Source organism: Salmo salar, chromosome 07 (genome assembly GCF_965601325.2).
Source record: "Salmo salar chromosome 07, fSalSal1, whole genome shotgun sequence".
NCBI lineage: Eukaryota > Metazoa > Chordata > Actinopteri > Salmoniformes > Salmonidae > Salmo > Salmo salar.
In genome coordinates this window covers 69,960,001-69,985,946 of record NC_138297.1, presented here as the reverse complement: position 1 = coordinate 69,985,946, position 25,946 = coordinate 69,960,001, and the positions used below count along the sequence as shown (strand labels likewise).

At 46.6% G+C, this 25,946-nt stretch overlaps 1 protein-coding gene across 2 annotated transcripts in view; it reads right to left on the bottom strand.

The window, feature by feature from the left end:
- Positions 1 to 1,151: 1,151 nt before the first annotated feature.
- Positions 1,152 to 25,946, bottom strand: part of LOC106576631 (cullin-associated NEDD8-dissociated protein 1) — a 70,093-nt gene continuing 45,298 nt past the window's right edge. Inside the window, exons 8-23 of one of the 2 annotated variants that reach the window (XM_082978012.1) lie at positions 24,134 to 24,285; positions 23,762 to 23,902; positions 20,330 to 20,471; positions 15,535 to 15,653; positions 15,265 to 15,362; positions 14,800 to 15,062; positions 14,248 to 14,621; positions 13,014 to 13,169; positions 11,320 to 11,415; positions 8,961 to 9,181; positions 8,648 to 8,823; positions 8,274 to 8,369; positions 6,205 to 6,374; positions 5,607 to 5,771; positions 4,226 to 4,333; positions 1,152 to 2,469 (exon numbers count right to left, since the gene is read on the bottom strand). In XM_082978012.1, the coding sequence (XP_082834138.1) occupies positions 2,245 to 2,469; positions 4,226 to 4,333; positions 5,607 to 5,771; positions 6,205 to 6,374; positions 8,274 to 8,369; positions 8,648 to 8,823; positions 8,961 to 9,181; positions 11,320 to 11,415; positions 13,014 to 13,169; positions 14,248 to 14,621; positions 14,800 to 15,062; positions 15,265 to 15,362; positions 15,535 to 15,653; positions 20,330 to 20,471; positions 23,762 to 23,902; positions 24,134 to 24,285 (2,702 nt within the window). In that variant the 3' untranslated portion in view covers positions 1,152 to 2,244. Of the gene's footprint in view, positions 2,470 to 4,225; positions 4,334 to 5,606; positions 5,772 to 6,204; positions 6,375 to 8,273; positions 8,370 to 8,647; positions 8,824 to 8,960; positions 9,182 to 11,319; positions 11,416 to 13,013; positions 13,170 to 14,247; positions 14,622 to 14,799; positions 15,063 to 15,264; positions 15,363 to 15,534; positions 15,654 to 20,329; positions 20,476 to 23,761; positions 23,903 to 24,133; positions 24,286 to 25,946 lie in introns of both variants that reach the window. The other variant, XM_082978011.1, reaches the window with a different exon arrangement.

The window sequence follows — 25,946 nt, the reverse complement described above, 5'->3', positions numbered from 1 at the left end:
TCAGACTGACGGAAGGACTGCCTCTCAGTGGGGGACATCAGCCTGACGGAAGGACTGCCTCTCAGTGGGGGACATCAGACAGACGGAAGGACTGTCTCTCAGTGGGGGACATCAGACTGACGGAAGGACTGCCTCTCAGTGGGGGACATCAGACTGACGGAAGGACTGCCTCTCAGTGGGGGACATCAGACTGACGGAAGGACTGCCTCTCAGTGGGGGACATCAGACTGACGGAAGGACTGCCTCTCAGTGGGGGACATCAGACTGACGGAAGGACTGCCTCTCAGTGGGGGACATCAGACTGACGGAAGGACTGCCTCTCAGTGGGGGACATCAGACTGACGGAAGGACTGCCTCTCAGTGGGGGACATCAGACTGACGGAAGGACTGCCTCTCAGTGGGGGACATCAGACTGACGGAAGGACTGCCTCTCAGTGGGGGACATCAGACTGACGGAAGGACTGCCTCTCAGTGGGGGACATCAGACTGACGGAAGGACTGCCTCTCAGTGGGGGACATCAGACTGACGGAAGGACTGCCTCTCAGTGGGGGACATCAGACTGACGGAAGGACTGCCTCTCAGTGGGGGACATCAGACTGACGGAAGGACTGCCTCTCAGTGGGGGACATCAGACTGATGGAAGGACTGCCTCTCAGTGGGGGACATCAGACTGACGGAAGGACTGCCTCTCAGTGGGGGACATCAGACTGACGGAAGGACTGCCTCTCAGTGGGGGACATCAGACTGACGGAAGGACTGCCTCTCAGTGGGGGACATCAGACTGATGGAAGGACTGCCTCTCAGTGGGGGACATCAGACTGATGGTCATTTTGTTGAAACAGATAAGAGAGCGTCCTGAAAAAGGTTAACGTTTCTTCCCACTCAAAAGCAATGCACTATATAGGGAATAGGAAGCCATTTGTGACCCAGCCTGACAGGATAAGGAAGGGAGCAGTAACATCAGGTCCAGGTTATTGGCTGTTTTAACTTTGTGTTTACTCATAACCTCTCTACATCAGCTGAGGGTAGAGACTATACCAAGGAATACATAACGAGGCCTGTCAGTAAGCATTTCACTGTCTACATCGTTGTATTAGGGACATGTGACCAATACAATTTGATGATCCTGGATCTGAGGCTAAAAAAAAAATCAGTTCACTCTTTTATTCACAAAATGTACTTCTGTCCATATACAGATGCCTGTTCCTAATGCTGGGCTTTCACCAAGGTACGTGCTGCCTTGTAGAAGACACGTTCCTTCCCTTATTGGGTTGTTTTGAACATGCTAATGGAGTCAAAGGTCAAATACCGTCTGCACACTACCACTAGTCGATGCAAGAGACATGTACAAATTAAAATTAGGGCAAAAATATTGTAAATATTTATCCACTTATTCAACAGAACACCCTGTCCTGAACATGTCTCTCACACCTCTTTAATAGAAGATTTATGAACAGTCTTAAACATCACCTCTTCTGATTGCTTGAATCCCTTCCCCCAAACCTTTGTCCTAACCAACAGCCGACAAGACAAACAAAAAAAACGATAATAACAGAGATGGACATTCAATTCTTACAAAAACCAAAAATAAACCCTCCCCCCATTCAATTCAACCCAATCTGATAAGAAACATGGTAACAAAAACTCAAAGTGATGGTCCAGAAACCATTAAACTCAATATGCTATCATTTTATTGATTTAACCCCTGTAGATCCCATGTTAGTCAAGTCTCCTGTCTTGTATGTTAGGAGCAGTGTGTATGTATATATATATATATATCCCATCGTTCGTAGAGTTAAGCTGTAGGCAGTCAGTCCGTTTCCATTTAAGTCAGTTCATATGTCATCATCTCAGCAAAAACAGTCACTCTGAAGCAGCATCCAAAATCTGCATGGAGGTACCTGTCGAATTCAGGAATTATTAGAAAACCCAACCAAAAAAAAAGGAACGATGGAACAAACCAAAAACGGATTTATTTTGTGTTTTCTTTAGAAAAAATTAAATGAGAAATGTGATGAGCTTAAAAGCGAACCTTCCTTTTACTTGTATTTTTTTACATTTAACATTTTTTTGTTGTTTTAAAGTTCAATTATTTTTCTTTTCTCCTATAACTGTTGCTGATTCAGTGCAATGCATCATGGAACGATTGATAAAAGGGTCCCCCCAGGTATTTTTTGTTGTTGCGGCATCATGTTGTTTTGGGAATGAAAGGAAGAAGAGGGGAATTGTGGGAGAGTCATAGTTTAGCTGGTGTCCATGGACTCCATGTTAGCGGAGGACGAGTCCCTCTGGATGCTTTCAAAGATGGCAGCCAGCTCGGGGTTGGAGGAGATCTGGGACTGGAACTCACTCATCAGGGGACTCTTCTCTGCCTCGGGGATGGTGAGGAGGGCGACCACCGCCCGCATGGCTGAACGCTTCAACTCATCCTGCTTCTCAAACTCCTGCTTCACTGAGTTGGCCTTCACCTGGGGGGAGCGAGAGAGAAAGTAGGGTTGACATACTGTATGTGGTTGATGGAGAGAGATGGGACTCTTATCACGCCACCCAGTGAAAACAAAGGAGGCTATTGACAGTCAGAGGTACATTTCCATGGCAAATTAACTTCAGACAAAATTAAATATTGATAAAGCCATCTGCATGGGATGTCTGGAAACAGTATATTGACCTATTCTGTCTGGTCTCTGTGAATGGTCCTATACCAGGGACAGCGTTGTGTCTGGTCTCTGTGAATGGTACTATACCAGGGACAGTGTGAATGGTACTATACCAGGGACAGTGTGAATGGTACTATACCAGGGACAGTGTGAATGGTACTATACCAGGGACAGTGTGAATGGTACTATACCAGGGACAGTGTGAATGGTACTATACCAGGGACAGTGTGAATGGTACTATACCAGGGACAGTGTGAATGGTACTATACCAGGGACAGTGTGAATGGTCCTATACCAGGGACAGTGTGAATGGTCCTATACCAGGGACAGTGTGAATGGTACTATACCAGGGACAGTGTGAATGGTCCTATACCAGGGACAGTGTGAATGGTCCTATACCAGGGACAGTGTGAATGGTCCTATACCAGGGACAGTGTGAATGGTCCTATACCAGGGACAGTGTGAATGGTACTATACCAGGGACAGTGTGAATGGTACTATACCAGGGACAGTGTGAATGGTACTATACCAGGGACAGTGTGAATGGTACTATACCAGGGACAGTGTGAATGGTACTATACCAGGGACAGTGTGAATGGTACTATACCAGGGACAGTGTGAATGGTCCTATACCAGGGACAGTGTGAATGGTACTATACCAGGGACAGTGTGAATGGTACTATACCAGGGACAGTGTGAATGGTACTATACCAGGGACAGTGTGAATGGTACTATACCAGGGACAGTGTGAATGGTCCTATACCAGGGACAGTGTGAATGGTACTATACCAGGGACAGTGTGAATGGTCCTATACCAGGGACAGTGTGAATGGTACTATACCAGGGACAGTGTGAATGGTACTATACCAGGGACAGTGTGAATGGTACTATACCAGGGACAGTGTGAATGGTACTATACCAGGGACAGTGTGAATGGTACTATACCAGGGACAGTGTGAATGGTACTATACCAGGGACAGTGTGAATGGTCCTATACCAGGGACAGTGTGAATGGTACTATACCAGGGACAGTGTGAATGGTCCTATACCAGGGACAGTGTGAATGGTACTATACCAGGGACAGTGTGAATGGTCCTATACCAGGGACAGTGTGAATGGTACTATACCAGGGACAGTGTGAATGGTCCTATACCAGGGACAGTGTGAATGGTACTATACCAGGGACAGTGTGAATGGTACTATACCAGGGACAGTGTGAATGGTACTATACCAGGGACAGTGTGAATGGTCCTATACCAGGGACAGTGTGAATGGTACTATACCAGGGACAGTGTGAATGGTCCTATACCAGGGACAGTGTGAATGGTACTATACCAGGGACAGTGTGAATGGTACTATACCAGGGACAGTGTGAATGGTCCTATACCAGGGACAGTGTGAATGGTACTATACCAGGGACAGTGTGAATGGTACTATACCAGGGACAGTGTGAATGGTCCTATACCAGGGACAGTGTGAATGGTACTATACCAGGGACAGTGTGAATGGTACTATACCAGGGACAGTGTGAATGGTACTATACCAGGGACAGTGTGTCTGGTCTCACCTTGGTGGTGCAGGTGGCACGTAGCGGCTCAACCAGCCTGTCCAGCCTCTGTAGCACAGCACTGGGACACAGAGTGGAGAGTCTAGCCAGCATCAGGAACGTCAGCATCTGATCAGATAAACAACATCCCCATTATCCTCCAGCTCCAGAAACCAACACTCCTCCTCAATACAGGCCCTATGATGCATTATGCAGTCTGGCCTTTAAATCATACAGACTACCTCTCTTTCTCCTGTTGTCTGATCTTCATACAGACTACCTCTCTCTCTCTCTCCTGTTGTCTGATCTTCATACAGACTACCTCTCTCTCTCTCCTGTTGTCTGATCTTCATACAGACTACCTCTCTCTCCTGTTGTCTGATCTTCATACAGACTACCTCTCTCTCTCCTGTTGTCTGATCTTCATACAGACTACCTCTCTCTCTCCTGTTGTCTGATCTTCATACAGACTACCTCTCTCTCTCCTGTTGTCTGATCTTCATACAGACTACCTCTCTCTCTCTCTCTCTCCTGTAGTCTGATCTTCATACAGACTACCTCTCTCTCTCTCTCCTGTTGTCTGATCTTCATACAGACTACCTCTCTCTCTCTCTCCTGTTGTCTGATCTTCATACAGACTACCTGTCTCTCTCTCTCCTGTTGTCTGATCTTCATACAGACTACCTCTCTCTCTCCTGTTGTCTGATCTTCATACAGACTACCTGTCTCTCTCTCCTGTTGTCTGATCTTCATACAGACTACCTCTCTCTCTCTCTCCTGTTGTCTGATCTTCATACAGACTACCTGTCTCTCTCTCCTGTTGTCTGATCTTCATACAGACTACCTCTCTCTCCTGTTGTCTGATCTTCATACAGACTACCTCTCTCTCTCTCCTGTTGTCTGATCTTCATACAGACTACCTCTCTCTCTCTCTCTCTCCTGTTGTCTGATCTTCATACAGACTACCTCTCTCTCTCTCTCTCTCCTGTTGTCTGATCTTCATACAGACTACCTCTCTCTCTCTCTCTCTCCTGTTGTCTGATCTTCATACAGACTACCTCTCTCTCTCTCTCTCTCCTGTTGTCTGATCTTCATACAGACTACCTCTCTCTCTCTCTCTCTCTCCTGGTGTCTGATCTTCATACAGACTACCTGTCTCTCTCTCCTGTTGTCTGATCTTCATACAGACTACCTCTCTCTCTCCTGTTGTCTGATCTTCATACAGACTACCTCTCTCTCTCCTGTTGTCTGATCTTCATACAGACTACCTCTCTCTCTCTCCTGTTGTCTGATCTTCATACAGACTACCTTTCTCTCTCTCCAGGCAGGCTATTGTTCATATTCATGAGTAGGACAACAATGGTCCTGTAACGGAGTCCTGTCAGGAAGTTGTTCAGAATACCTTGATGTCATAATGATCCTTGAGTCCGTCTTCTACGTGGTTGAGGAACTCAAAGATGTCTAGTCTGTCTAGACAGCTGTCCAGGAGTGTGTACATGCACTCAAACGCTGCCTTCCGGATGTCCAGACCATCATCCACTGTGTGTTTAAAGGGACCCATCTCAACCTGGGGGGAGAAGACAAAAACCCTGACGTCATTTAGACGACCCTCTTATCTAAAGTAACTCAACTAAAAATGGAGGTAGAACGACTACAGAGGACAACAATTGCAAGTAAATCCTTTGTCAATAAAACTTAAAACCTTAAAAAAAACAAGAAAGGAAGATGTGAGTGAATGAAGAATGAAAGGAGGATAACAGACAAAGGTAGGAAGGAAGGAAGGAAGGAAGGAAGGAAGGAAGGAAGGAAGGAAGGAAGGAAGGAAGGAAGGAAGGAAGGAAGGAAGGAAGGAAGGAAGGAAGGAAAAAGGAGGTGAAGCACCAATGAATGACATGTCAAACTAGGGATAACAGAAAACAAGGGAAGAGTAGATGAAGAATGACAGAACGTGTGAACACAAGCAGAAAAGGAGAGGGAAATCAGCTTGGTTTATCCTGTACCTCTCTGATGAGTTCCTTGCGGACTTTGGTCTCGTTGTAGAGGTGTGGCAGGACCGTATCCAGTAAGTCTCTGATGAGAGAGGGCTTATTATGGGCTGCTGAGTTGAAGGTTACCAGGGCAACCCGCCGCACGTTCAGGTCCGGGTCCTCCAACGTCTTCAAGAAGTCACCTGGAATACAGAACAACAGTCAGTCAGTCATCATGAACCTTTCACATATACAATTAACATCAATATATGACAAGTCAAATGAAAAGCTCCTCTAGTCAATAGACATATACACATCTCTAGTCTATATTTCCTCAGTCTGTCTCAGTAAAAACAGTCTCAGTCTCCAGTACAGTGAATAATGAAAGTATTCAGACCCCTTCCCCTTTTCCACATTTTGTTACGTTACAGCGTTATTCTAAAATGGATGAAATAAATGTTTTCTCTTATCAATCTATACACAATACCCCATAATGACAAAGCGAAAACAGGTTTACAAATTTTAGCTAATTTATTACAAATAAAAAACAGAAATACCTTATTTACATAAGTATTGAGACCCTTTACTATAAGACTCAAAATTGCGCTCAGGTGCATCCTGTTTCCATTGATCATCCTTGAGATGTTTCTACAACTTGATTGGAGTTCACCTGTGGTCAATTCAATTGATTGGACAGGCACACGCCTGTCTTTATAAGGTCCAACATTTGATAGAGCAAAAACCAAGCCATGAGGTCGATGGAATTGTCCGTAGAGCTCTGAGACAGGAGTGTCGAGGCACAGATCTGGGAAAGGGTACGATTTCTGCAGCATTCTCCATCATTCTTAAATGGAAGAAGTTTGGAACCACCAAGACTCTTCCTAGAGCTGGCCGCCCGGACAAACTGAACAATCAGGGGGAGAAGGGCCCTGGTCAGGGAGGTGATCAAGAACCCGATGATCACTCTGACAGAACTCCAGAGTTCCTCTGTGGAGATGGGAGAGCCTTCCAGAAGGACAACAATCTCTGCAGCGCTCCACCAATCAGGCCTTTATGGTAGAGTGGCCAGATGGAAACCACTCCTTAGTAAAAAGGCACATGACAGGCTGGTTGGAGTTTGCCAAAAGGCCCCTAAAGGTCTCTCAGACCATGAGAAACAAGATTCTCTGGTCTGATTAAACCAAGATTGAACTCTATGGCCTGAATGTCAAGCGTCACATCTGGAGGAAACCTGGCACTATCCCTAGGGTGAAGCATGGTGTTGGCAGCATCATGCTGTGGGGATGGTTTTCAGCAGCAGGGCCTGGGAGACTAGTCAGGATCGAGGCAAAGATGAGCGGAGCAAAGTAAAGAGATCCTTGATGAAAACCTGCTTCAGAGTACTTAGGACCTCAGACTGGGGCGAAGGTTCACCTTCCAACAGGACAATGACCCTAACCACACAGCCAAGACAACGCAGGAGTGGCTTCAGGACAAGTGTCTGAATGTCCTTGATTGGCCCAGCCAGAGCCCGGACTTGAACCCGATCGAAACATCTCTGGAGACCTGAAAATAGCTGTGCAGCGACGCTCCCCATCCAACCTGACAGAGCTTGAGAGGATCTGCAGAGAAGAATGGGAGAAACTCCCCAAATACAGGTGTGCCAAGCTTGTAGCGTCATACCCAAGAAGACTCGAGGCTATAATTGCTGCCAAAGGTGCTTCAACAAAGTACTGAGTGAAGGGTCTGAATACTTATGTAAATGTAATATTGCCGGTTTTTATTTTGTATACATTTGTAAAAATGCCTAAAAACCTGTTTTTGCTTTGTCATTATGGGGTATTGTGTGTAGATTGATGAGGGGGGAAAAACTACAATTTAATCAATTTTAGAATAAGTCTGTAACGTAACAAAATGTGGAAAAAGTCAAGGGGTCTGAAAACTTTCTGAATGCGCTGTATTTATGCTGTAATAGTCTGTGCTGGGGGCAAGGGTCAGTTTGTCATTAGAAACCATACCAGTCTGCCTGATATAAATACCGATAGATACCATAGCATTAGTCACAAAGAGGATAGGTTAGCAGTAGATAGCTATGGATAGATGAAATAGTATAGATAAAACACCTATGCAGTTTTTCAGGAGAGGGTCTATTGTCTGTGGGTGGTCTGAGATGGTGAACTTCACTGCTGTCACCACTGAGCTTCTGGCGTAAGATGATCCTGGAGACAGAAAACATTCATATTTCACATCACATACCTGCAATAGCAGAGTAAATTAATACCCAGGTCATATTTCACATCACATTCCTGCAATAGCAGAGTAAATTAATACCCAGGTCATATTTCACATCACATACCTGCAATAGCAGAGTAAATTAATACCCAGGTCATATTTCTTTACATGAATGATTCATATCATGCACAATGAACCAACTGTATTTATTTTATTTAAATCAAGTCTTGCCAATCAAAACCTGCAGGGTGTTCCTGTTCCCCACCTGAGAGCAAGTATCCTTTAAGCCTGGGCAGCAGGGTTTCTGGGTCTATGAGGGTGAGTTTCCCCAGACATTCTGCTACCACGTTCCTGGTGCCCTCCTCTGCACACTCACAGTGCTTCAACAGCAGGGTCCATACGCCCTCTACGTAAGGTTTCAGACCCGTCACAGACGCCGAGCTGGAGAGAACAGAACAGATACTATTTGGTTACAAGGTGAAAACAGCAACCCGCAATTAGCCAGTTCAGTCACCCGACCCGGGACTTGAACCAGCAACCTTTCGGGTTCCACCTCTCTAACCGCTGGACTATCCTACCTGATGATCTCTTTGAGCGAGTGTAGCAGCAGATACTGCCTCTTGGGCTGTCCTGAGATCTCCCCCAGAACGAAGGGCAGGTATTCCGGCAGGTTGCCCACGGCGATGGATCCTAGGGCGTACGATGCGGCAGACTTGACCTCTTCAGAGGAGGAAGAGAAGGCGTCCAGGATGACCGTCTTGAGCTCTGGTTGGCCGCTCAGGTCTACGTGGTGTCCCACCTACCACAGAGACAGATATTAATGATTCCCTCACTACTGATACTAGCCCACGACATCTGATACTAGCCCACGACATCAGATACTAGCCCACGACATCAGATACTAGCCCACGACATCAGATACTAGCCCACGACATCAGATACTAGCCCACGACATCAGATACTAGCCCACGACATCAGATACTAGCCCACGACATCAGATACTAGCCCACGACATCAGACACTAGCCCACGACATCAGACACTAGCCCACGACATCAGACACTAGCCCACGACATCAGACACTAGCCCACGACATCAGACACTAGCCCACGACATCAGACACTAGCCCACGACATCAGATACTAGCCCACGACATCAGATACTAGCCCACGACATCAGATACTAGCCCACGACATCAGATACTAGCCCACGACATCAGATACTAGCCCACGACATCAGATACTAGCCCACTACCAGCAAAATCCCTATTAGTCCCACTACCAGCAAAACCCCTATTAGTCCCACTACCAGCAAAACCCCTATTAGTCCCACTACCAGCAAAACCCCTATTAGTCCCACTACCAGCAAAACCACTGTTAGTCCCACTACCAGCAAAACCACTGTTAGTCCCACTACCAGCAAAACCACTGTTAGTCCCACTACCAGCAAAACCACTGTTAGTCCCACTACCAGCAAAACCACTGTTAGTCCCACTACCAGCAAAACCCCTGTTAGTCCCACTACCAGCAAAACCCCTATTAGTCCAACTACCAGCAAAACCCCTGTTAGTCCCACTACCAGCAAAACCCCTGTTAGTCCCACTACCAGCAAAACCCCTGTTAGTCCCACTACCAGCAAAACCCCTGTTAGTCCCACTACCAGCAAAACCCCTGTTAGTCCCACTACCAGCAAAACCCCTGTTAGTCCCACTACCAGCAAAACCCCTGTTAGTCCCACTACCAGCAAAACCCCTGTTAGTCCCACTACCAGCAAAACCCCTGTTAGTCCCACTACCAGCAAAACCCCTGTTAGTCCCACTACCAGCAAAACCACTGTTAGTCCCACTACCAGCAAAACCACTGTTAGTCCCACTACCAGCAAAACCCCTGTTAGTCCCACTACCAGCAAAACCCCTATTAGTCCAACTACCAGCAAAACCCCTATTAGTCCCACTACCAGCAAAACCCCTGTTAGTCCCACTACCAGCAAAACCCCTGTTAGTCCCACTACCAGCAAAACCCCTGTTAGTCCCACTACCAGCAAAACCCCTGTTAGTCCCACTACCAGCAAAACCCCTGTTAGTCCCACTACCAGCAAAACCCCTGTTAGTCCCACTACCAGCAAAACCCCTGTTAGTCCCACTACCAGCAAAACCCCTGTTAGTCCCACTACCAGCAAAACCCCTATTAGTCCCACTACCAGTAAAACCCCTATTAGTCCCACTACCAGTAAAACCCCTATTAGTCCCACTACCAGTAAAACCCCTATTAGTCCCACTCCCAGCAAAACCCCTATTAGTCCCACTACCAGCAAAACCCCTATTAGTCCCACTACCAGTAAAACCCCTATTAGTCCCACTACCAGTAAAACCACTACCAGCAGCAATAAAACTACAATTTTTGTACCCCTTTTTCTCCCCAATTTCATGGTATCCAATTGGTAGTTACAGTCTTGTCTCTTCGCTGCAACTCCCGTACGGACTCAGGAGAGGTGAAGGTCGAGAGCCGTGCATCCTCTGAAACACAACCCAACCAAGCCGCACTGCTTCTTGACACAATGCCCACTTAACCCGGAAGCCAGCTGTACCAATGTGTTGGAGGAAACACCGTACACCTGGCCACCTTGTCAGCGTGCACTGTGCCCGGCCTGCCACAGGAGTCGCTAGTGCGCGATGGGACAAGGACATCCCTGCCAGCCAAACCCTCCCCTAACCCAGACAACGCTGGGCCAATTGTGCTCCGCCCCATGGGTCTCCCGGTCTCGGCCGGCTGCGACAGAGCCTGGACTCGAACCCAGAATCTCTAGTGACACAGCTAGCACTGCGATGCAGTGCCTTAGACCACTGCGCCACTCGGGAGGCCCACAACTATAAAATGACTTGGACATGCACACACACCTTCTGTTTATTTGAATAGTTGTATTTCAAAGGGTGACCCACCTCTCCCAGTGACAGCAGGGCCAGCAGCCTGATGGAGTCTGTCGACCGAGAGTTCTTCACATCCTGGATGAACTGGCCGACCACGGCAGGACCCTCCTACAAATACAAACCAAACTTTATTTCAAATGCATTAAATACGGAAAAAGCCTTTAGGGCACCCCACCCCTAGTGATCACATTATAAAACATTCTGTTAAGATAATGAACAAACAAAGAAACAAAAGAGGAAATAGTCAAACCAAAAATCTGAGATTGAAAAAAACACCAAAACAAAATAGACAATAAAAGTCCTCCAGGAGAACAGAACACAGGAAGGAGGTCTGAAAGTCCTCCAGGAGAACACAGGAAGGACATCTAAAAGTCCTCCAGGAGAACAGAACACAGGAAGGAGGTCTGAAAGTCCTCCAGGAGAACAGAACACAGGAAGGAGGTCTGAAAGTCCTCCAGGAGAACAGAACACGGGAAGGAGGTCTGAAAGTCCTCCAGGAGAACAGAACACAGGAAGGAGGTCTGAAAGTCCTCCAGGAGAACAGAACACAGGAAGGAGGTCTGAAAGTCCTCCAGGAGAACAGAACACAGGAAGGAGGTCTGAAAGTCCTCCAGGAGAACAGAACACAGGAAGGACATCTAAAAGTCCTCCAGGATAACAGAACACAGGAAGGAGGTCTGAAAGTCCTCCAGGAGAACAGAACACAGGAAGGAGGTCTGAAAGTCCTCCAGGAGAACAGAACACGGGAAGGAGGTCTGAAAGTCCTCCAGGAGAACAGAACACAGGAAGGAGGTCTGAAAGTCCTCCAGGAGAACAGAACACGGGAAGGAGGTCTGAAAGTCCTCCAGGAGAACAGAACACAGGAAGGAGGTCTGAAAGTCCTCCAGGAGAACACAGGAAGGACATCTAAAAGTCCTCCAGGAGAACAGAACACAGGAAGGAGGTCTGAAAGTCCTCCAGGAGAACACAGGAAGGACATCTAAAAGTCCTCCAGGATAACAGAACACAGGAAGGAGGTCTGAAAGTCCTCCAGGAGAACAGAACACAGGAAGGAGGTCTGAAAGTCCTCCAGGAGAACAGAACACGGGAAGGGCATCTAAAAGTCCTCCAGGAGAACAGAACACAGGAAGGAGGTCTGAAAGTCCTCCAGGAGAACAGAACACAGGAAGGAGGTCTGAAAGTCCTCCAGGAGAACAGAACACGGGAAGGAGGTCTGAAAGTCCTCCAGGAGAACAGAACACAGGAAGGAGGTCTGAAAGTCCTCCAGGAGAACAGAACACGGGAAGGAGGTCTGAAAGTCCTCCAGGAGAACAGAACACAGGAAGGAGGTCTGAAAGTCCTCCAGGATAACAGAACACAGGAAGGAGGTCTGAAAGTCCTCCAGGAGAACACAGGAAGGGCATCTAAAAGTCCTCCAGGATAACAGAACATAGGAAGGAGGTCTGAAAGTCCTCCAGGAGAACACGGGAAGGAGGTCTGAAAGTCCTCCAGGAGAACAGAACACAGGAAGGGCATCTAAAAGTCCTCCAGGATAACAGAACATAGGAAGGAGGTCTGAAAGTCCTCCAGGAGAACACGGGAAGGAGGTCTGAAAGTCCTCCAGGATAACAGAACACAGGAAGGAGATCTTAAAGTCCTCCAGGAGAACATGAATACAAACATAACACAGGAAGTATGTCTAAAGGTCAGTAGAACAGTGAACCCACATCAGGACAGGCGCGGGTCAGGGCGGCCACACATTTAGCGATAGAGTAGTAGGACTGTTTGTGTGTCAGAGCAGCACTCTGGGCGTAGACTGGACCGGTCAGCATACGGAGCAGGTCCATGTAACCCAGAGAGGATGTCCCTGTACCCACCAGAGCCTGGGAGAGGACACAATAATACAGCTTTTAATACAACCCTAACCCAGAGAGGATGTCCCTGTACCCACCAGAGCCTGAATATAGAAGAACAGAATACAATTTACTGAGTGCTACAATACTGCTGGGTCAGAGAGGGGTGTTTAATAAATTAACATTGAGCAGTGACACTTCTAGATATGAAGTTGAACATCTATAGAACATCTTCTATTAGGGACAAAGTAGGCCCTAACTCCCTGATCATCTATTAGGGACAAAGTAGGCCCTAACTACCTGATCATCTATTAGGGACAAAGTAGGCCCTAACTCCCTGATCATCTATTAGGGACAAAGTAGGCCCTAACTCCCTGATCATCTATTAGGGACAAAGTAGGCCCTAACTCCCTGATCATCTATTAGGGACAAAGTAGGCCCTAACTACCTGATCATCTATTAGGGACAAAGTAGGCCCGAAACACCTGATCATCTATTAGGGACAAAGTAGGCCCGAAACACCTGATCATCTATTAGGGACAAAGTAGGCCCTAACTACCTGATCATCTATAGGGACAAAGTAGGCCCTAACTCCCTGATCATCTATTAGGGACAAAGTAGGCCCTAACTACCTGATCATCTATTAGGGACAAAGTAGGCCCTAACTCCCTGATCATCTATTAGGGACAAAGTAGGCCCTAACTACCTGATCATCTATTAGGGACAAAGTAGGCCCGAAACACCTGATCATCTATTAGGGACAAAGTAGGCCCAAAACACCTGATCATCTATTAGGGACAAAGTAGGCCCTAACTACCTGATCATCTATAGGGACAAAGTAGGCCCTAACTCCCTGATCATCTATTAGGGACAAAGTAGGCCCTAACTCCCTGATCATCTATTAGGGACAAAGTAGGCCCTAACTCCCTGATCATCTATTAGGGACAAAGTAGGCCCGAAACACCTGATCATCTATTAGCGGATTTTACAAGCGGTTCACAAACTATTTTACAACACAGTACCTCAATTGAACTCACCCACCCGCTGTCCTAGACATTTAGATAGCATTCCCTTATCTGTTGAAACTGGAACTGGTAACCATGCGTACCTGGAAGAACTCTAGCATGGCACTGAGGGCCCCTCCCTGCAGCAGAGGAGACCTGACCAGAGAGATGAGCTCTGAGAGGATGGATGACCCCCCGATCTTAGCCAGGGAGAGAGGGTGGACCCGGGCCAGGGTGGTCAGGAAGCTGATGACCATCTGAGACACATGCATGTCGCTCTCGCTGATCAGCGGAGGCAGTTCGGCCAGCACCGCGTCGATCATGGCCGGAGTCACGCTGTCGCTGTAGTTCTTCACCAGGATGTCCAGCGCTGCCAGGGTGCTCAGTTTCAGCGCCCGCTGGTTCTTACGCAGGAACGACGCCAGGATGGGCACTGCCTCGTCAAGGATAGGTCGAAGGTCGATCTTCAGCGTGGAGCCTGTGATTAGGGATGATAGCAAGTATGAAAATAATATACACACACACACACACTCTCTCTTATCTAGCAGGGAAACTGATTTATTAGTAACAACTTGTTAAGCCATTTAAAAAAATCTGCCCTCATCAACAGATTCTGAAAATTGGCCGTATGGACTCCAACATCATCCCCTCCCAACCTGCGATGAGCGTGAGGGCCTTGACCGTCGTCAGTCTGGTAATCTCATTCTTCAGGCGCTCCAGGAAGATGTGCAGCGTCCCAGGGAGGTCGTCCCCCAGGCTGTCTCCTAGGTTACAGATGATCTGACCCATACAGGAAATGGCCCTCTCTTTCACTTCCTGGTCGATGTCGGCAGCCTTGAGGCGTTTGATGGTGCAGGTGAAGAGGTCCGTGATGTAGGGAGAAGCATCGAAGGTGTCTCTCTCCGGCTGGTCCAGAGGTCTGAGAGGTTTCACATTGACAAAAGCTTCATTTTCCCAAACCGTGTCACGAGGTTGCAGCAGATTAAAACAAAAAACGTACAGACGGAATGAAAAGAACAGCAACACTCACCTGAAGTTACCTCTGGTAAACCAGGTAGTTATTCTACTAAACAAGAGAACACATCAATACAGGTGTATTAGAATAGACCAGATAACCTTACCTGATGACCTTGACCAGCTGTTGGCTGACCAGCAGGGCCTCAGAGGTGATTTTATAGAAGGGGTCTCCTACACACGCCACCACGGGCGGCACCAGGGCCTGTGGAGGTCAAAGGTTAGACAAGTTCATTCAAGTGTCACTTCACAATTGACAAGACATTTTACAGATACATTTAAAAAAATGGTGAATGGACCAGTCAGTGAGATTTCTGAGACTATTTTAAAAGCACTGATAATCCATGATATCATCAACATCAGTCCTATTATCCAACCTGGACATGGGGGTGGAAGACTTGAGGCTGGTGGTTACATAGGACCACATACAGACAGGACAGGGCATCGATCTTCAGGTTGGACGAGCTGGACTTGTCGTTGAGAGAGAAGATGATTCCTGTTGGGAGAGAGGAGATTAGGTTAGTTTAGTCAATATGAACATTTAGGGAGGGTTTCCCGGACACAGATTAAGTCTATTCCTAGAATAGTTCCTCCATTGAAAGTGCTTTTCAGTCCAGGACTGGGTGGAATGTGTGTCTGGGAAACCGGCCCAATGAATTAGAATATTAAAAGGAAAGAAGAGAAACAGCTGAGAGAAGCGGTGCTGGTGAGGTCAGAAACCTGACACGTGTTTCAGGGAACAGAAAATAAAAATGAGGGAAACAGAGAGCTTAATTACTAAAAATATAAGGTTTCCAGTACGAGTCAATGCGACCACAGGAAGGTTTCCAGTACGAGTCAATGCGACCACAGGAAGGTTTCCAGTACGAGTCAATGCGACCACAGGAAGGTTTCCAGTACGAGTCAATGCGACCACAGGAAGGTTTCCAGTACGAGTCAATGCGACCACAGGAAGGTTTCCAGTACGAGTCAATGCGACCACAGGAAGGTTTCCAGTACGAGTCAATGCGACCACAGGAAGGTTTCCAGTACGAGTCAATGCGACCACAGGAAGGTTTCCAGTACGAGTCAATGCGACCACAGGAAGGTTTCCAGTACGAGTCAATACGACCACAGGAAGGTTTCCAGTACGAGTCAATACGACCACAGGAAGGTTTCCAGTACGAGTCAATGCGACCACAGGAAGGTTTCCAGTACGAGTCAATGCGACCACAGGAAGGTTTCCAGTACGAGTCAATACGACCACAGGAAGGTTTCCAGTACGAGTCAATGCGACCACAGGAAGGTTTCCAGTACGAGTCAATACGACCACAGGAAGGTTTCCAGTACGAGTCAATACGACCACAGGAAGGTTTACAGTACGAGTCAATGCGACCACAGGAAGGTTTACAGTACGAGTCAATACGACCACAGGAAGGTTTACAGTACGAGTCAATACGACCACAGGAAGGTTTACAGTACGAGTCAATGCGACCACAGGAAGGTTTCCAGTACGAGTCAATGCGACCACAGGAAGGTTTCCAGTACGAGTCAATGCGACCACAGGAAGGTTTCCAGTACGAGTCAATACGACCACAGGAAGGTTTACAGTACGAGTCAATGCGACCACAGGAAGGTTTACAGTACGAGTCAATACGACCACAGGAAGGTTTACAGTAAGAGTCAATACAACAAGGCTGATGATCAGCCTTCTTTCAGATCCTCCACTCCCCTGGTGGAAAACACAAAATAACCAGATAGCTTCTCATTGTAATGTATCCTAAATAATCCCATTGTATCAGCGGTGGGGTACTGAAGCAGTGCAGTGGTACTGTAGAATGGAGTTTGGAGGAGCATATTGGGGAAACTAGAAAAACTGGTTTCACCCCAAAGTCATTTAGAAAGGACAGAACAAGATATTAAACCTTCTCTGTTGCCTTTCGAGGTATGCCATTTAACTCTGAACAAGCCCTAATAAAATCACTTGTATTTGCCTAAAGGGAAAGGAGACACTATGGCTGCAACCTGCAATAACAACATGCAAAAGTACCAATCCATCCATTCCTCTAGGGTAACACGTTGACTAGGTCAAATAATTCATTTTCTACTTCAGCATCTTTCCTGTCAACTCAATAACTCTCATTCCACTAAAACGTGAAAGGCATTTAATGTCATAGTTTCATAAGTCAGTCAGCCTCCGTCAGAGAGAGTGACCTCCAGACCAGATGGATGAGGCTGAAGAACGTGCCCAGGGCGGGAGCCTTGTTCCTGGGACCGGCACAGAGATGTTGGGTGAGAGCCCAGGCTAGCCCGGGGTAAAAGTCTGGCAGGAGTGAGATCAGAATCTCGGGGTGCCAACTACTGCCATTGTGCCCTTGAGCAAGGGATGCTCCAGGGGAAATGTAGCTCTGTAGCTGATCCAACGCTGCTTCCAGCCTCTCGTGTGTGTGTGTGTGTGTGTGTGTGTGTGTGTGTGTGTGTGTGTGTGTGTGTGTGTGTGTGTGTCTGGGGGACAAATTTCAGATTCACATTCGGTACACCCATGTAGTACCGGGTCAGACCCCCCCCCATTGCCTCCAGAACAGCCTGAATTCTTCAGGGCACTGAAACATTGCTGAAATTGGTATCAAGTGACTGAACGTGTGACGGGAAAACATTCCCCACACCATTATACCACCGTCACCAGCCTGTACCGTTCACACCAGGCAGGATGGGACCATGGACTCTTGCTGCTTATGCCAAATCCTGACTTATGTAAGGATTTGTCGGACCAGGAGATTTGTCGGACAAGGCAATGTTTTCCTACTCCTCAGTTGTCCAGTGTTGGTGATGGCCTGCCCACTGGAGCATCTTCTCCTTGTTTTTAGCTGGTAGGAACCCAGTGTTGGTGATGGCCTGCCCACTGGAGCATCTTCTTCTTGTTTTTAGCTGATAGGAACCCAGTGTTGGTGATGGCCTGCCCACTGGAGCCACTTCTTCTTGTTTTTAGCTGATAGGAACCCAGTGTTGGTGATGGCCTGCCCACTGGAGCATCTTCTTCTTGTTTTTAGCTGATAGGAACCCAGTGTTGGTGATGGCCTGGCCACTGGAGCATCTTCTTCTTGTTTTTAGCTGATAGGAACCCAGTGTTGGTGATGGCCTGGCCACTGGAGCATCTTCTTCTTGTTTTTAGCTGATAGGAACCCAGTGTTGGTGATGGCCTGCCCACTGGAGCATCTTCTTCTTGTTTTTAGCTGATAGGAACCCAGTGTTGGTGATGGCCTGCCCACTGGAGCATCTTCTTCTTGTTTTTAGCTGATAGGAACCCAGTGTTGGTGATGGCCTGCCCACTGGAGCCACTTCTTCTTGTTTTTAGCTGATAGGAACCCAGTGTTGGTGATGGCCTGCCCACTGGAGCTGCTTCTCCTTGTTTTTAGCTGATAGGAACCCAGTGTTGGTGATGGCCTGCCCACTGGAGCATCTTCTTCTTGTTTTTAGCTGATAGGAACCCAGTGTTGGTGATGGCCTGCCCACTGGAGCCACTTCTTCTTGTTTTTAGCTGATAGGAACCCAGTGTTGGTGATGGCCTGCCCACTGGAGCCACTTCTTCTTGTTTTTAGCTGATAGGAACCCAGTGTTGGTGATGGCCTGCCCACTGGAGCCACTTCTTCTTGTTTTTAGCTGGTAGGAACCCAGTGTTGGTCATGGCCTGCCCACTGGAGCATCTTCTTCTTGTTTTTAGCTGATAGGAACCCAGTGTTGGTGATGGCCTGCCCACTGGAGCCACTTCTTCTTGTTTTTAGCTGATAGGAACCCAGTGTTGGTGATGGCCTGCCCACTGGAGCATCTTCTTCTTGTTTTTAGCTGATAGGAACCCAGTGTTGGTGATGGCCTGCCCACTGGAGCCTCTTCTTCTTGTTTTTAGCTGATAGGAACCCAGTGTTGGTGATGGCCTGCCCACTGGAGCATCTTCTTCTTGTTTTTAGCTGATAGGAACCCAGTGTTGGTGATGGCCTGCCCACTGGAGCATCTTCTTCTTGTTTTTAGCTGATAGGAACCCAGTGTTGGTGATGGCCTGCCCACTGGAGCATCTTCTTCTTGTTTTTAGCTGATAGGAACCCAGTGTTGGTGATGGCCTGCCCACTGGAGCATCTTCTTCTTGTTTTTAGCTAATAGGAACCCAGTGTTGGTGATGGCCTGCCCACTGGAGCATCTTCTTCTTGTTTTTAGCTGATAGGAACCCAGTGTTGGTGATGGCCTGCCCACTGGAGCCACTTCTTCTTGTTTTTAGCTGATAGGAACCCAGTGTTGGTGATGGCCTGCCCACTGGAGCATCTTCTTCTTGTTTTTAGCTGATAGGAACCCAGGGTGGTCGTCTGCTACAATAGCCAATCCGTGACAAGGACCCACGAGTTGTGAGTTCCGAGACGCTGTGCTGAGCCGTTATTTGCCTGTTTGTGTTCCACCTGTTAGCTTGCACCATTCTTTCCATTCTCCTTCAACCTCTCTCATCAACGAGCTGTTTTCACCCACAGCACTGCTGCTGACTGGACGTGTTTTGTTTGTCACACCATTCTCTGTAAACCCTAGACACTGTCGTGCGTCAAAATTCCAGGAGGCCGTTTCTGAGATAGTGGAACCGTCACACCTTAGGTTACCCATTCTAATGGAACAGTAACTGAATGCCTTGATGCCTGTCTGCCTGCTTTATATAGCAAGCCACAGCCACACGACTCACTGTCTGTAGAAGCAAAACATGTTTTCTGAACGGGGTAGTGTAGCTAATAAACTGCCCACTGAGTGCAAGTTATATTGTACATAACTGGTACGAGGACAGGGATATGTAGTGTGAGGGTAGGGTAGTAACCTACCTGGTACGAGGACAGGGATATGTAGTGTGAGGGTAGGGTAGTAACCTACCTGGTACGAGGACAGGGATATGTAGTGTGAGGGTAGGGTAGTAACCTACCTGGTACGAGGACAGGGATATGTAGTGTGAGGGTAGGGTAGTAACCTACCTGGTACGAGGACAGGGATATGTAGTGTGAGGGTAGGGTAGTAACCTACCTGGTACGAGGACAGGGATATGTAGTGTGAGGGTAGGGTAGTAACCTACCTGGTACGAGGACAGGGATATGTAGTGTGAGGGTAGGGTAGTAACCTACCTGGTACGAGGACAGGGATATGTAGTGTGAGGGTAGGGTAGTAACCTACCTGGTACGAGGACAGGGATATGTAGTGTGAGGGCCCCAGGCAGCACGTTGACCAGCTCCGTCAGCATGTTGAAGCAGCACTGCCGTGTCTTGACACTTTTCTCCTTCATCTGCTTATGCAGGGCCTTAACGATCATTGGCACCTGCAGCAGCACCCGGCGGGAGGGAGAAATATCAGACATACTACTGACTAATACATACTAGAACTACCACTAGGAGATATATCAGACATACTACTGACTAATACATACTAGAACTACCACTAGGAGAAATATCAGACATACTACTAACTAATACATACTAGAACTACCACTAGGAGAAATATCAGACATACTACTGACTAATACATACTAGAACTACCACTAGGAGAAATATCAGACATACTACTGACTAATACATACTAGAACTACCACTAGGAGAAATATCAGACATACTACTGACTAATACATACTACAACTAGGAGAAATATCAGACATACTACTGACTAATACATACTACCACTAGGAGAAATATCAGACATACTACTGACTAATACATACTACCACTAGGAGAAATATCAGACATACTACTGACTAATACATACTACCACTAGGAGAAATATCAGACATACTACTGACTAATACATACTACAACTACCACTAGGAGAAATATCAGACATACTACTGACTAATACATACTACAACTACCACTAGGAGAAATATCAGACATACTACTGACTAATACATACTACAACTACCACTAGGAGAAATATCAGACATACTACTGACTAATACATACTACAACTACCACTAGGAGAAATATCAGACATACTACTGACTAATACATACTACAACTACCACTAGGAGAAATATCAGACATACTACTGACTAATCCAGACTACAACTACCACTAGGAGAAATATCAGATATACTACTGACTAATACATACTACAACTACCACTAGGAGAAATATCAGACATACTACTGACTAATACAGACTACAACTACCACTAGGAGAAATATCAGACATACTACTGACTAATACATACTACAACTACCACTAGGAGAAATATCAGACATACTACTGACTAATACATACTACAACTACCACTAGGAGATATATCAGACATACTACTGACTAATACATACTACAACTACCACTAGGAGAAATATCAGACATACTACTGACTAATACATACTAGAACTACCACTAGGAGAAATATCAGACATACTACTGACTAATACATACTACAACTACCACTAGGAGAAATATCAGACATACTACTGACTAATACATACTAGAACTACCACTAGGAGAAATATCAGACATACTACTGACTAATACATACTACAACTACCACTAGGAGAAATATCAGACATACTACTGACTAATACATACTAGAACTACCACTAGGAGAAATATCAGACATACTACTGACTAATACATACTACAACTACCACTAGGAGAAATATCAGACATACTACTAACTAATACATACTACAACTACCACTAGGAGAAATATCAGACATACTACTAACTAATACATACTAGAACTACCACTAGGAGAAATATCAGACATACTACTGACTAATACATACTAGAACTACCACTAGGAGAAATATCAGACATACTACTGACTAATACATACTAGAACTACCACTAGGAGAAATATCAGACATACTACTGACTAATACATACTACAACTACCACTAGGAGAAATATCAGACATACTACTGACTAATACATACTACAACTACCACTAGGAGAAATATCAGACATACTACTGACTAATACATACTAGAACTACCACTAGGAAGGAGAAATAGACATACAACTCTCTCTACCCTCTGTGTGTGTGTGTGTATTAACATAGGAGTATTACATTGGTGTGATGCATTAACCTGTCTGGGCTAGGGGGCAGTATTTTCATGGCTGGATAAAAAAACGTACCTGATTTAAACTGGTTACTACTCTTGCCCAGAAACGAGAATATGCATATTATTAGTAGATTTGGATAGAAAACACTCTAAAGTATCTAAAACTGTTTGAATGGTGTCTGTGAGTATAACAGAACTCATATGGCAGGCAAAAACCTGAGACAATTCCAAGTAAGAAGTGGCCTGTCTGCGATTTTGTAGTTGTCCTTTTGCTTGTCTATCGAAACTACAGTATCCATGGGGTTGTGTTGCACTTTCTAAGGCTTCCATTGGCTCTCTAAAGCCGCCAGAAAGCGGATTGGGGCATCTCCTATCTCTGGGCAAAGTATAGTAACTCAGTTTGTCAGTGGTCTGCCTGAGGACAAAGGGAATGGAAATGCGCGTTCACGAGACCTCGCCATTTTTTATTTTCCTCTTTGAATGAATACAGTATTGTCCGGTTGGAATATTATCGCTATTTTACGAGAAAAATACCATAAAAATGTATTTTAAACAGCGTTTGACATGCTTCTAAGTACGGTAATGAAACATTTTGAAATTTTTGGTCTCGAAATGCATTCGCACGTTACCCTTTGGATAGTGACCTGAACGCACGAACAAAACGGGGGTATTTGCACATAACTATGGATTATTTGGAACAAAAACAACATTTGTTGTGGAAGTAGCAGTCCTGGGAGTGCATTCTGACGAAGAACAGCAAAGGTAATCCAATTTTTCTAATAGTAATTCTGAGTTTAGGTTGCCTCGAACTTGGCGGGTGTCAAATTAGCTAGCCGTGATGGCTGAGCTATGTACTCAGAATATTGCAAAATGTGCTTTTGCCGAAAAGCTATTTTAAAATCTGACATAGCGGTTGCATAAATGAGTTCTGTATCTATAATTCTTAATGTATTTTGTCAACGTTTATCATGAGTAATTTAGTCAATTCACCGGAAGTTTTGGGTGGGAATGCTAGTTCTGAACATCACATGCTAATGTAAAAAGCAGTTTTTTGATATAAATATGAACTTGATTGAACAAAACATGCATGTATTTTATAACATAATGTCCTAGGAGTGTCATCTGATGAAGATCATCAAAGGTTAGTGCTGCATTTAGCTGTGGTTTTGGTTTTTGTGACATATATGCTAGTTTGAAAAATGGCTGTGATTATTTGTGGCTATGTACTCTCCTAACATAATCTAATGTTTTGCTTTCGCTGTAAAGCTTTTTTGAAAATCGGACAATGTGGTTAGATTAACGAGAGTCTTATCTTTCAAATGGTGTAAAATAGTCATATGTTTGAAATATTTAAATTATTGCATTTTTGAGGTATTTGTATCTCACGCCACGTGATTCCACTGGCTGTTGAATAGAGTGGGACGCTAACGTCCCACCTAGCCCATAGAAGTTAATACAGGTAACCAGGTAGTACTTTTAAGACCAGGCTAGCAGGGAACGTGCCAAACTAGACTGAAATTGTGTATTCTGAAATATCACACTGGTCTGGGCAGTGCCTCTCCCTCTGTGTGTTTTACCTGGTTCTGCAGCATGGTGAGTGGAGTCTCTCCCTGTTCCATGGCATCTGGGTCACACAGCCAGCTCTGAGCAGGACGTGTCTGTTTCAGCAGCGACAGGTAGGCATGGAACACGTCAGCCTTCACGTTCTCCTCCCGCTCCTACAATCCAGCAATCAATACATCAGCCAATACATCAGTCAATCAATCAAATGTATTGATAAAGCCCTTTTGTGACAACTGTTGATATTAAAGTGCTTTTACTTCTTAGTAACCCAGCCTAGACTCAGAGAGCAAACAAAAACACAAAACAGATGCCCAACGGCTAGGTAAAACTCCCTGGAAGATGTAGACCTAGAGGAACACGGGGGTAGTGTGTGTGTGTGTGTGTGCCTTGAAGCGGGCGATGAGCGCGGGCGACACGGTCCGGTAGAACTCTGGCAGCATCTCGTGGCGTGTGCTGACCACGGCGTCCAGACACTTGGCGGCCGCACGGCGAACCTTCCAGCTCATGTCGTCGTCGTCGCTGTACTCATCATCACTTCCTGTAAAGGTCAAAGGGTGGTGGTGGTGTGAGGTTAGAGACTTAACACAGTCTAGCAGTAGTTATTACAGAGAATGAAAGAGTTAAATGCTTCTGTAAGCATTGTGACCATGTCAGATATGCACATTAGCTGGTAGAAAACACAAACATCTCAAACACAGGTTATACACAGCTCATCCACCAGTCTAGAACGACCACCTGACTACCACAAACACTACTGTCATCACATGGTTGTTCCAGGTCAAGACATTATCACTGCCTAACCTCAAATCCTTCCAATGACATTTGACCTGTGAAGTTTGACAGAGATACACTCATCACAGACTGGGAGGCTAGTCCCAGCACTGTGCTGCCCTGGGCCTAATAAGACTGGGAGGCTAGTCCCAGCACTGTGCTGCCCTGGGCCTAATAAGACTAGGAGGCTAGTCCCAGCACTGTGCTGCCCTGGGCCTAATAAGACTAGGAGGCTAGTCCCAGCACTGTGCTGCCCTGGGCCTAATAAGACTAGGAGGCTAGTCCCAGCACTGTGCTGCCCTGGGCCTAATAAGACTAGGAGGCTAGTCCCAGCACTGTGCTGCCCTGGGCCTAATAAGACTAGGAGGCTAGTCCCAGCACTGTGCTGCCCTGTGCCTAATAAGACTAGGAGGCTAGTCCCAGCACTGTGCTGCCCTGGGCCTAATAAGACTAGGAGGCTAGTCCCAGCACTGTGCTGCCCTGGGCCTAATAAGACTAGGAGGCTAGTCCCAGCACTGTGCTGCCCTGGGCCTAATAAGACTGGGAGGCTAGTCCCAGCACTGTGCTGCCCTGGGCCTAATAAGACTAGGAGGCTAGTCCCAGCACTGTGCTGCCCTGGGCCTAATAAGACTGGGAGGCTAGTCCCAGCACTGTGCTGCCCTGTGCCTAATAAGACTGGGAGGCTAGTCCCAGCACTGTGCTGCCCTGGGCCTAATAAGACTGGGAGGCTAGTCCCAGCACTGTGCTGCCCTGGGCCTAATAAGACTAGGAGGCTAGTCCCAGCACTGTGCTGCCCTGGGCCTGTTTACAAGCTAGCTACACACAGTCAGTCAGTCAGTCAGCACCATGAATTATTAAAGGAACCAGCCAATAGGAATAAGTAGGAATATGATTTATGGATGACTGGCAAACTGTGCTAAAACATAGTGCTGTAGACGATATGAGCAACACTCCAGGCTCCACAAAAACTCATTGTTGTCAAGAGCCATTTTATAAATGAAATACTTCAGCATTCTGGGAGCACACATTATGGTTGGTGGAGAGACATGACAACCAGAGAGTGTGTGAGACAGGGGTACAGAGAGAAGGAAGGGGACAGATAGGAGGGAGAGGACAGAGAGGAGGGAGAGGACAGATAGGAGGGAGAGGACAGATAGGAGGGAGGGGAGGGAGGGGACAGAGAAGACAGAGAGGAGGGAGAAGACAGAGAGGAGGGAGAAGACAGAGAGGAGGGAGAGGACAGATAGGAGGGAGGGGAGGGAGGGGACAGAGAAGACAGAGAGGAGGGAGAAGACAGAGAGGAGGGAGAAGACAGAGAGGAGGGAGAAGACAGAGAGGAGGGAGAGGGAGGGAGAGGACAGAGAGGAGGGAGAGGACAGAGAGGGAGGGAGAGGACAGAGAGGGAGGGAGAGGACAGAGAGGAGGGAG